At 40.3% G+C, this 12,809-nt stretch overlaps 1 long non-coding RNA gene and 1 gene segment (V, D, J or C); one reads left to right on the forward strand and one right to left on the reverse strand.

The window, feature by feature from the left end:
• Positions 1 to 12,809, reverse strand: part of LOC139182748 (uncharacterized) — a 98,071-nt gene that overhangs the window by 82,999 nt on the left and 2,263 nt on the right. For all 6 annotated transcript variants that reach the window (XR_011566288.1, XR_011566287.1, XR_011566289.1 and 3 more), the window contains exon 2: positions 1,559 to 2,052. This is a non-coding gene — a long non-coding RNA (uncharacterized lncRNA). The remainder of the gene's footprint in view (positions 1 to 1,558; positions 2,053 to 12,809) is intronic.
• LOC109557567 (T-cell receptor gamma chain C region C10.5-like) overlaps positions 1,480 to 12,809 on the forward strand; it is a 29,003-nt gene continuing 17,673 nt past the window's right edge. Inside the window, 2 exon segments of the C gene segment in view lie at positions 1,480 to 1,631; positions 1,742 to 2,048. Coding sequence covers positions 1,589 to 1,631; positions 1,742 to 2,048 — 350 coding nt within the window.

Below are 12,809 nucleotides of genomic sequence, written 5' to 3' on the forward strand. Positions count from 1 at the left end.
GAAATTGTTTAATTTTCTTTAGTCATTAAAAATAACTATTAATAGTTAAAAATAATATCACATAAATTATTTAAAACTATGTTGCTGGGACTTCCCTGGTGCCTAGGTGGTAAAGAATCCACCTGCCAATGCAGGGTTCCTTTGCTGATCTGGGAAGATCCCATATGCCATGGAGCAACAAAGCCCGTGTGCCACAAATACTGAGCTTGTGCTCTAGAGCCTGAGAGCCACAACTACTGAAGCCCATGCTCCCTAGAGCCCGAGGTCTGCAACAGAAGAAGCCACCACAATGAGAAGTCCGCACGCCCCAACTAGAGAGTGGCCCCCGCTCTCAGCAACTAGAGAAAAGCCTGAGCAGCAATGAAGACACAGCAGAGCCAAAAATAAATAAATAAATAAAATTATATGTAAAAAGCTGTGCTGCTTAGAATCAGAAGATAACCAAACGAGAATATAGAGCTAAAAATGCAAATTCCACCTAAATGTATAAATAATACCCATCAATCTGATCGCTAGCCATACAAATGCAGAGAAATTTTCAAAGTAAATGATCTGTGCTTTTTTGTCCTCTTTACATCTTATTTTACCCATTTCCTTTAATAAATAATGGTTGCTTATAGGAGTTCCCACATTTACCAGCTCCATGTCTTTAAATGAGTCTGTTTGCCACTGTTGTCCTTTGTCAAATGGAGATATTCATAACAGCTACCTCCCAGGATAGTGAAGAAGATTAAATAAAATAATATGAGAACATTTAGAACCATGCCTGATGACTAGAAAGTCCTCAATACATATTAGATGCCATATTAATTTTAAAGGTTATCACTGCATATTTAACAGAACATTGCTTTTAAAATACTCCTGCGTGTGACATAATGCTCATGAAACTGTTCTCAGGTCCAGGTTGAGTAGAAGCTGATTTCCACAGACTGCTCTGTCTTAAAGATCCACAAGAAATTGCAATGTAGTCCCTTTTTGAAGGCACCCAGATTGTAAACAAAGTGTAATTTCTCTGGATGGTAATTTGCATGGTGACATCTCAATTAATTAGAAAAAAAACTCAAAAATATTCCAGTGCTTGTGTCTGTAGCATATTAAATTATGTCAAGAAGATGTTCTAAAGTCTGATGGTTTTCTGTAGCGTTACAGAAAAATAAAGGTCAGGTTTTATACACAAGTCCTGGATCACCAACCATTTACAGAAAGACAGACATAGAGAAAGAACACAGCAGGGACGTCTTTCTATTTCTGCAGCAACATTACTAGAGGAATTTCAGGGAGATGAGCTGAGCAGCTATGAGAGTAGCCCCACTCTCAAGTATACGCATTTATCTCTGGGTTGTCTGTCCGGATCATCATCCTTCTCTTAAACCGTCTGCCCAGGACTTAGGGGCAGGAAACCCCCGTGAAACCACAGCTGCTCATATCTGTTGCAGATTATGAAGAACCCCAGACAACCATACCACCAGATCCACCTCTTCCTCTGGGACACAAGATCCAGGCCCACTCCCCTGCCACTGGCCTGAGACTTCCTTCCAACAGACCTTGCCTTTTTTACCTCCTCCCTGGGAGTCAGTCTGGTGACGAGATGGCATTCCTGGAAGCGGTCCTCTTCTCCTCCCTCTGGTCTTGTGAGTTGCTTTCTCAGTCATTTCAGTCTACAGGAGAGACTGAAGAAGGTCTTTCTTGTTGCCTCTTCACATGTCTTTTGTTTATGGGAATTTCTCTTCTTTGCTTGCAGTTGGCCTTGGGCAATTAACTTTGGTGCAAACTGAAGTATCAGTTACTGGAACAAGAGAAAAGAGTATAATTATGTCTTGCAAGGTGTTCTCTAAGGACTTTAGCAAAGATTACATCCACTGGTACCGGCAAAAACCAGATCAAGGTTTAGAACAGCTACTTTTTGTCTTAGATACCCCTGCGCTAAACGACTTAGGAGGGAAGAAAAACAAGCTTGAGGCCAGAAAAGATAAACCCTCTTCCACCTCTACCTTGAAAATAAGTTTCTTAGAGAAAGAAGATGAGGCCACATACTACTGTGCCGGCTGGTTGCTTGCCCACAGTGTGGGAGTTTCTTGGATAATACACACAAGAACCATCACCAGATCTGTGCTCACCACATCCTCAACGCAGGCAGCCACAGGCGTTGCACAGCTGGGAGCCCTGCCTAAGCCTCCCACTAAGGAAAGTGAGTCTTGTATGATTTTTTTTTTAACTATCCAGAGGTTATTTGCAAGTTACATGGCTCAGTCTCAAAGAGGAAATCACCCTGTGCCAGAAATATTGATATTTATTGCATCTTACATCAGCATCACAACACAGATGCAATGTAATGTTCATGTTTTCCATATCAATACTAGTAATTTAAGATGTAGCAGAATAAAATGACTTTTTAGACCCTAAATCCCATGTCCCTTCAACTCTTTCAGGCCATCCTGAAGAAGTTCAGAGTCTGGTTATTCCCTGCAGACTGTGGTGAAAGTGAGATGAGGCTCTTTTCCCTTTCTTCCATGAATGGGGTGACTGTTGACTATGCACTCAGGGTTTGTATTACAGCCTGACCATCACAGTTCCTTTTGCACAGGCCTCTGACCCCCCAGAGCCATTAGATGATCCCAGAACAAGGTAGACACTCCAGTCAGGATCCTTTTCCCCAGGATTCTGCAGTGAATCTGCTAAGCCTCACATTGGCTATGCATTCAGTTGCTACTCTTTCTGACACTGTTCTAATTAGGTAAATTGTTCTCATGTTTGAGATAATCCATTGACATTGGTGCTGTCATGAGTCACATTTTGTAACTGATGAAACAGAAGTGTGGAGATGTGATTTCCTTTGTGGTCAACAGTTAAATGAATGGGGGTGGAGGCTTGCAGCTGGATGGGAAAAAAATAGTAGACTCACTTCATTAAGCATGCAAACAAGAAAACAATGAATTAAAATCTATTAAAATATTTATTTATTTGGCTGCGCTGGGTCTTAGGATCTAGTTGTGGTATGTAGGATCTAGCTCCCTGACAAGGGATCAAACCCGGGCTCCCTGCATTGGGAGCATAATTCTTAAGCACTGGACCACCAGGGAAGTCTCAAAAAGACAATGGAATAAAATCTTGAAAGCGATGGAAGAGAAAATGGACATCTCAGTAAAAATATACTTCAAAAGTACAGGAGAAATGAAGAATTCTCAGACAAAACAAAATTGAGGAAATCCATTGCCAGCCAACCTATTCTATGAGAGATGTTAAAGTAAGCTATTTAGGCATAAAACATACATTATAGGTCAAAATTCGAATTTGCAGAAACACATGATATGCACTACAAGTATAATAAATGAATGTAAACGTTCTTTTTAATTGTTCCAAAATAGGAGTTGTCAGACATTTTCTGTGAAGGAAATATTTTCAGTTTTGCATGCCATCTAGTTTCTGCCCCGACCCTTCAGCTTTGCCAGGGCAGCACGAAGCCACTCTCCCTTTAGACCTGAAGGGACATGGAACTGCTACGTGACCGGCAGGGTGTTGGTATTGAGAGGTCACCTGATAGGAGCTGCAGCCTTTAGTAAAGGGACACAACAGCCTGCTGATGCAAATAATCCATAAGCAATCTTTAACAAAAATACAAAAAATTTTTTACTTGAGTTAAACTGAAGGCAACAGCCCAGGTGACACAGATTTATAAGCCATAGTTTGTTGTGTTAATGAGTAAGACTGGAGCCAGCAAGATATAAAAGGTGACCCCCAAGACCATAAGGTCTCAGCTGGCAGCCGCTAGCAGATAACAGTTTTTAAAAAGACTGGTGGTGTCCCTGAGTTTGATACCCTTCAGAAAATTCAAGTTCTCAGTAATGCAGGAACATATCTGAAACCACATTCACAATGGCACCCAGCACCATTTGGGATGCCTCAATGACATTTTTATTTCTCTCAGAACAAAGAACAGACATCAAACATGACAAGGGTGCTCTTCTTCAAGATTTCAAAGAGACAGATTAGCATGTGCATGGTGACTCAGCTTGACCTTGGTGTCTGGAAAGGAAAACTCATCTTCAAAGGAGTGCTAGCATAGGAGGGGAGGACCATTTATTTGTATCTTCAAAGTTGATGCTCTAAAAAATCTGGTTAATGCAGCCAGGAAATTAAAAGATGCTTAATCCTTGGGAGAAAAGTTATGACCAACCTTGACAGCATATTAAAAGCAGAGACATTACTTTGCCAACAAAGGGCCATCTAGTCAAAGCTATGGTCTTTCCAGTAGTCATGTATGGATGTGAGAGTTAGACCATAAAGAAAGCTGAGCACCGAAGATTTGATGCATTTGAACTGTGGTGTTGAAGAACACTCTTGAGAGTCCCTTCGACTGCAAAGAGATCAGTCTGTCCTAAAGGAAATCAATCCTGAATATTCATTGGAAGGACTGATGCTGAAGCTGAAACTCCATACTTTGGCCACCTGATGTGAAGAACTGACTCATTTGAAAAGACCCTGATGCTGGGAAAGATTGAAGGTGTGAGGAGAAGGGGACGACAGAGGATGAGATGGTTGGATGGCATCACTGACACGATGGACATGAGTTTGAGTAAATTCCGGGAGTTGGCGATGAACAGAGAGGCCTAGCATGTTGCGGTCCATGGGGTCACAAAAAGTCAGACACGACTGAGTGACTGAACTGAACTGAATTTATTTGGGAGATGCAGGCAAACAAGTGGAGCAATAAGGAAATAAAGCTTGAAAAGGAAGACAGATGATAAAGTATATTTTGGTAAGCTACTAGGTGACCAAAGGTAGCATAACAGGGTTTCAAAACTGAGTGATGAATTAAGTAATGAATTTTCTATTCTGCTCTCCTGTTTTGTGGACTTCCATGTAAAATGAATAGAGTCTGTGGGACCCTAACTTATCTGAAAGTCAACGTGGTGGTCAACCAAAGAACCTTGCTAAGAGTCAGAACCCTACAAGGAAGAAATTACAGAATATAAAAATGTTCATGGTATCCTATTAAATGATAAAGACAGCATAACATTGCATACACATCATCATACCCATGTGAAACAAAATTTTAAAAGGAATAGACATTAATTTGTAAGAGAATACACTGTTACCTCCTAATTGTCTCTATGCGATGGGACAAAAAGCCATTTTCTTCTCTTCTGTTTGTGTTTCTTTATGATCCATACTGAAGTTGCACTCATTTTATAATACAAAATAACAATGGTTTTTGCTTTTAAGGCATATTGAGGCACTCCAAGGACACAGCATCTCTAAGGATCCCATTTAATGGTCATATTCAAAAATAAGAATCTGAAATAAATCTTCTTTTCAGCTGGGTTATAGAAAGTATAGAGCAGGGTCATACACTACTAGTAAGCTGTCCCTACATCTGTGACTGCCTGATGCAGTACAGTGACCATAAAAGATGTTTCAAGTTCCCATGAGCCTGTCAAGTGTGGACTTTGGCCTTTCCTCCCTTGTCTTTCTCTTCCCCTCTGTTAGATCAATAAAGGACTTTGGTCCCTTAACCGTATAATTGTTTCTTTATACTAATGTCACTGGTTGGTGAAAATCACAGGCTGATTGAAAGAAATCTGCTGATGAAATAGCAGACCTATTTCCACAGGATGTTTGAGAATTACCACCAGCCCCTGTCCCTGTGGCCTGGATCCTAGCTGTGGGTTCTGAACACCACTTCCTCCTACTAAATCAGCCTGCCCGTTTGCTCTGCAATCTTCCCATTATTCAATCACATCTCCTGACAAGAGCCGGCAGCATGCTGCTCCTGCCCCAGGTCTTGGTGGTGGCCTCCCTCTGGACATGTGAGTGGCTTTACCCAAGGAAGGGGATTGATCATGGACAGTCACATCACCCCTTTCAGGTGGACGCTGGTCACATGGTCTTTCGAGCTAGGCTGAAAAATTCCACCCATATCTTGAGTTCTTCGGGAAGAAAATTTAAACATCAGTCCCCAGGCTTTTCATGAGTAGAGAATACATGTAGACTACCTTAATGAACATCAAGTTTTCACTAATTTTTCCTGTTTTTTCTTTCAGACACAAGTGGAGATATTCCAATAACACAACGCATAACATCAATTACCAAGAAAAAAGGAAATACGGCATTTCTTGAATGCCAAATAAAAATAGATAAGTTAAAGAAGAATGTATACATGCACTGGTACCGACAGAAACCAGAGCAGCCTCTAAAACGAGTTCTGTATATTTCCTCCAATGAGAATGTTGTTCACGAACAAGGGATTAGTGAGGAAAGATATGAAGCAAGGAAATGGCCGAGTAACTCACTGGTGAGCCTCAGGATACACCAGGCTACTGAAGAGGATGCGGGGCTCTACTATTGCGCCTGCTGGGTGGAACACACGTTGCATAAGAGATCCGCTGTCATTGAACAAAAACCGCCCTCAGGCCAACATGTTGCAGAAGAGATCCGCTGTCTGAACGAAAACCACCCTCACACCAAGGAGTCTGGGCAAAAGCACCCTACCCCCTCGACCCCCACCACCGCTGCCCCTGCTGCCCCGGCTTTCTGCCTCCTATAAAGGGCTCTTTTCCTGCACATGCGCCCTGAGCAGTGTCTGAGCAACTAGTCCAGGACCTGATCTGTGAGGCTTTTTTTTCAGTTAGATCACTTTATTCTCCATCCTAAACTCTTGGTCATAGGCTGGCTTTTTAAATTACCCCACATGGTCACAGCTTCATCATGTATGGGGGCCTCTTGGGAAGGAAGCCATAAACCAGTGCTCAACATGATGTGTCGGCTTGGAAAGAAAGAAAGAATGAATGAATGAGTGGCGGAAAAGACAAGGTCTTTTTAGTGACATAGGACTGGATTTCTAAGTCCTGCTCAGCCATTCCCTGACAGGGTGACCTAGGCAAGTTACTGAATCATTTATTTCTGTTTTCTCACTTTATTTTTAGTCTATTTATTTTAGATTTTTATTTGGGGTACAGTTGATATACTTTGTTATGTTTCTGCTGTACAGTAAAGTGAATCAGTTACACATATACATATATCCACTCTTTTTTAAAAGATTCTTTTCCCATATGGGCCATTACAGAGTGTTGAGGATAGTTCCCTGTGCTTGACAGTACATTTTTATTAGTTATCTATTTTATGTATAGTACTGTGTGTATGTCAATCCAAATCTCCCAGTTTATTCCTTCCCTTCTTATCCCCTGGTAACCATAAGTTTGTTTTCTACATCCCTTGACTCTACTTCTGATTTGTAACTAGGTTCCTTTATACCTCTTTTTTTAAGATTTCACATACAGGCAATATCAAATGATATTTGTCTTTCTGTGTCTGATTTACCTCACTCTGTGTGGAAATCTCTAGGTCCATGATTTCCCAATTTTCAGAGGGCATGGTGCTAACAACCACATAGGTTGCTGAAGACTGAATGAGGTTCACACAGGAATGTTTCAGCACAGTGTTCAACAAATCACAGTGTCCTAACCTGCCTAGACTAAATCAATTCAGAGTCATCACAGCGAAAATAGGAACTCAGGACTAAAAAAATCACATCTTACATTGTCCTCCAAACCACAGTAAAGCATAGATTAAATGCTGAAAAACTAAGAATTGTAAATAGGAAAAGATTGAAAGGTAACAAAACACGGGGATTTTGTTTCCTGCAACACTTTTCTTCATTCACAGCGGAATTAAGAAATGGCATATGGTAACATCACAGTATCCTAAGCAATAACTACAATAATTGCTGGCATTTACCCAACTTTGTGAACTTTCTGCAAATGAATGATCTATATAATATACAACTTCCTGCATATTCATATTCATGTGTTACTATTTATAGTAATGATAATATCTTTCTAATTCTTATGACAGCCATACCTCATTACTCACACTCTCACAAAATATGGTGAAAAAAATCTGTAATTCAGAGAATGGAAAGGAGCCCAGGGATAAGTGTATCTGAAGCAACACATCAAGGAAAAATGGAAGAGAATTGCTTCCAAGGTGTTAATAACATTAAGTTACCATATTAAAAAAAAATTATTTGGCTGCATCAGGTCTTAGTTGGGTATGCAGGATCTAGTTCCCTGACCAGGAACTGAACTCCGGGGCCTGCACTGGGAGCCTGGAGTCTTAACCACTGGACGTCCAGGGAGGTCCCAACAGTACATTATTATAACGTAAGTGTTTTTTGACGAGGTTGTTAGGAGTCTGAAAGCTCTTTTAGACTAATAAGATGATTAAAAATAACACTGTGACAGATCTGAGAAAGACTTTCATTGGTTCTAAAGCAAAGCTTCCTCCCACATCCCTGCCTCCACAGAACACGGGCTGCCACTGCATCTCCTATTCTGTCCTGATTCACACCGTATTCTTACCAATTACTGGCAATGCCAACCATGTGGATTTTCCTTATGTCTTTGGCTTGGGTTTGTAGGTTGACTTCTATCCTCTCTCCTTTCTTTCCATTGTTTTTGTGTCAGCCTTTTTAAGTCAGCTTCTGATTACCTCCCTTGCTTTTCAGATGGAGACATCAAAATGAAAATTTCTCAGCATCAACTCTCCTCTACCCGAAGACCAGACAGAACAGTGCACATAAGTTGCAAGCTGTCAGGGGTTCCCCTGGAGAATGCCATTATGCACTGGTATCAAGAGAAAGAAGGGGAGCCCCTGAAACAAATCCTTTATGGCTCAGCTAACAGTTATAAGCTGGACAAACCTAATTCCCGCTTGGAGATAGATAACAAAAAGAACGGAATCTTTTACCTGATAATCAATAATGTTGTCAAGTCCGATGAAGCCACCTACTACTGTGCCTGCTGGGATCTCACGGTATTACAGAGTCAGAAGGAACATGGAAGAAAACTTTCTCTATTGCTAGCCCCTGCCCACACCACCACTCGAGCAACCACAACAGGCTCTTAATCATGGGTTCGTAGTTTTTGGAACAGGAAGGGCCTTCAGGACAAATTTAGTCCAATGCCCACACTTCAGATAAGAAAGCTGAGGCTCAGAGATTACAAGTGGCTTTTGCAAAACCAGTTAACCACAGAGGTAGGGCACATCTGCTTTTCAGACTCAGTGCATTGCCTTTTCTTGCCTGTCTTGTGTTTAGCATTGAACTCCTTTTAGTACAATTGCATTTCTCTCAAAGGAAGCTGTGATAAGAATGGCTTGTCTTCATATGTGATGTCCCCAGGACCCAGGTCTGATTTGTAGGTAAATCATGTGATTGCCATACTCTTGAGAAAGGGTAAAAGTCAGGACTCCCTGCTCTGTCTACCTCTCTTCTATTTCCCTATGGCTACTTGTTGCTTCTGCTGCTGCTGCTGCTAAGTCGCTTCAGTCATGTCTGACTCTGTGCAACTCCATGGACTGCAGCCTACCAGGCTCCTCCGTCCATGGAATTTTCCAGGCAAGAGTACTGGAGTGGGTTGCCATTGCCTTCTCCGTATGGCTACTTACTCCCCTTCATTTCTGTAGATTCCCATCTGTTCTGAAATTCTCAATGATTAGAATAGTTTTCTTGGCATACACATCAAATGTGGAGATTGCTTTCCTAGTGAATAGATTTGTAAACATCACTTACAGAAGGACTTACCCAACCAAGTCCTAAATTTCCTGCTCTTCGGTCTGAAACCTGGGATTCATTCTAACTTGATGGTTATGCAGTTGGTTCCAAGTTTGGTAGCCCTGATCTGCCTTTTGCATTTCTTACTAGCCAGACTTGAAAATCACATAAAGAAGAGAAATAACAACAAAATCTATACCCTTACAATACAGTTAAATACCTCTCTTCTTGGATTTCTGATAAGTTGCCAGAATAAAATTGATTCCAGTCCATTCCTTCACCCCAGTCTGCACAATTTGCATTGTTTTTTCCTCAAACTTTCCTATCTCAGTAAAGAGCATATGTTTCTGTGTCCTTTAATACCATACAAGAATATTTTGTAAAAAACAGATGGTGTTTTCTTGACCTTCCACATCTTTGGCTTTCTTTGGTCTTGAGAAAAAAGCAATGAAGGAACCTGACATTTCTTTAGGTGTTTCCCATGAAATGAGATCTGAAAGGAGGAGGCAGGAGGCCCTGGGAAGTTGGATTCTTCTGGTAGAAAGGAAACCACAAACCAGGGCTGAACCTCTCATGTACTGTCTGAGAATAGAATTGGCTGTCAAGACAAAGCCCCAAACCCAAATTCTCAGATGCTAGGCAGAGAACTGCTATTTCTCTCTCTTTATGACTTAGTGCAACTGTAGAAACTCTTATTTTCCAGCTGACATGTGCAGGGTAATCAGTAAGCCCAGGACAGAAATAACCACTTAATCCTAGCAATGATCATAATATGAGATTCATAACTTTTGGTGATCCGCCAAATTTGATAAATTTGGTCAACTATGGAATCATCAATCATACTTGAGAAAATGATGCAAACCCTCAAGGGGTCATTTTGAAACTAGTACTTTACTTGACTTGTTTGTTATTTATATATTTCTCTATTCATTCCTCATACTAAAGTAGGATTTTAGTTGCCTTAGTTGGTCACCTCAGAATGTGGTGAGTTGTGTGTATGTGTGCGTGTGTAACATGAAGCAGGGTTAAAAGCAAAATTATTTATTTTTGTATGCAGTGCTAAGATTTTTCTATTCTTTGCAAAAGTGAATTCTCTGTTCCTGAATTTTGCCTCACATCTTCTAGACACATTATCTCATATGAACTTTACAAAAGTACTGAGAAATAGATAGTAACACCTCCCTTTTAAAGATGAGGAAACTGACACTCTGAGATGTACCCAAGGACATGTCACCAGGAGTGGTGGGGTTTGAATTGGAGCTTTATCTTTCTGATTTTAAAACATCTTTTCCTTCTCTTTCAACCTCCTTAATAATTTGATTTCTCCCATTTGAACTTCTTAGAAACCTGATGAACCTGTTAATATTTATTGCACCAGCCCTTCTGTCCATCCCCCTGTCACTACAGTAACTGGGTCCACAGACGCCTCTCAGTAGCTCATGGCAATCATCTCTGAAACATGTCTGCTTCCTCAGGATTGGTCCACTGACCCACCCATCTTTCTGCTCTTACATTATGTTCCTAAAACACAGATCTGATCATGTCACTAAAGTCTTCACTAAGTCACCACCATTTATTCTTTCAAAAAAGTGTTTATTTGAAAAATACTGTAAAAAGTGAATATTCTCCAAGTTCCTCCTTCTGAAACATTAGTATTATGTACTATGCCTCTTCCCTTTTCAAGCTTCCCACACAACAGACGCAATTAGCCTCCTGCTTCTTTCTAGCTCACATCTCTAGAGTCCTTTTCATTTCAATATTGATATTGATCCACTTGGAACCCCATTTATATGGTATGAGGTAGAGAGCTATTTTTGTTTTTCCCAACATAGTAGTCAATAGCCCAAAATTGGTTTTAAAATAATATATTTCTTTATTATTGAAAAATAAAATATTATATTTTAGTTAGTAGCTTTGTAATAAGTGATAAAATCTACTATGTGCAATGTCTCTTCACCATTGTTTTTTAAAATATTTTTCAATTATCTTGTATTTATTCTTCCCACTAGAATTTGAAATCAACTTATCTAGTCCACCCCCATACTTCACAGCAAAGACCAAAAAATAAAATGTTACTGTAATTCTGATTGGAATTGCAGTCAACTTATATATATGCTTTTAGGAAAGATTAGCTTCTTTATGGTCTTGAGTTTCTCCTTTACAAATATGACATGCTTCTTTGTTCAGATTTTATTTTATGCTCTTTAGTAAGTTATTGTGCTTCCTTGATGGCTCAGATGGTAAAGAATCTGCCTGCAATGTGGGAGACCCAGGTTCGATTCCTGGGTCAGGAAGATGCCCTGGAGAAGGGAATGACTAACCTACTTCAGTATTCTTGCCTGGAGAATTCTATGGACAGAGCACCCCCGTGGGCTACAGTCCATGGAGTCACAAAGAGTCAGACATGACTAAGCAACTAATACTTTTATTTTTTTCATTAAGATATTATACTCTTCATATAGTTCTTCTAATTTAATAAGGGATTTTATAACTCTATTTACTCTTTTGTATTTTACTACCTTTGTGGATCTTGAAATACAGACACCTCCTAAAATACTTTATAATTCTGCTCATTTTCTTGGAATAAGAGAAAACAGAGGAAAAGGATCAGAAAGGAATTGAATGGGCGGGTATCATTCTTACCTACAATAGATGGAAAAGGTATTTGACAGCTCCAAGTAATAATACCTTGGAATTTTCAGTTAAAAACCCTTTCTAAACATGATTTTCATCCGGGTCTCTCATCCTCTCCCATTGTGTTGGGGTCCGTGAGCTGCTGTGAATGGGCAGTTGCCCACCATGATCTCCTCTTACATTCACCCTCAGGACAGAGGCACTGATTGCTCACAGGGGATTAGACCAGGACTGGGTGGATCTCAGGTGGACATGGGGGTGCTCAGGACCTGTTCTGTCTAAATCCTGAAGATGGACAACTCATCTGTGCTCAGAGGAGCACTCAGCTGCTTCTGGCAATTTATTTTCCCCCAATCCAGGATAAGTGACATAACATTACAGAGCAGCATCCCAAGACTTCTTTCAACTTATGCAGAGAACTAGATATAGTTTTTAAGGTTTAATTTAAGTAAATTTTCTCATTTGACATTGCTTTTGTAAACATCATGTGATCCAATAGTGAAAGTGGTTTTATGAAAAAACAAAAACTTTGTTCACATTGCCCACTGTATTAATGTTGGTATATTTGCATTTTCAGCAGAGTACATCATGAGAAACACTGGACTGGAAGAAACACAAGCTGGAA

This window comes from Bos indicus, chromosome 4 (assembly GCF_029378745.1).
Source record: "Bos indicus isolate NIAB-ARS_2022 breed Sahiwal x Tharparkar chromosome 4, NIAB-ARS_B.indTharparkar_mat_pri_1.0, whole genome shotgun sequence".
In the NCBI taxonomy this organism is placed as follows: Eukaryota; Metazoa; Chordata; class Mammalia; order Artiodactyla; family Bovidae; genus Bos; species Bos indicus.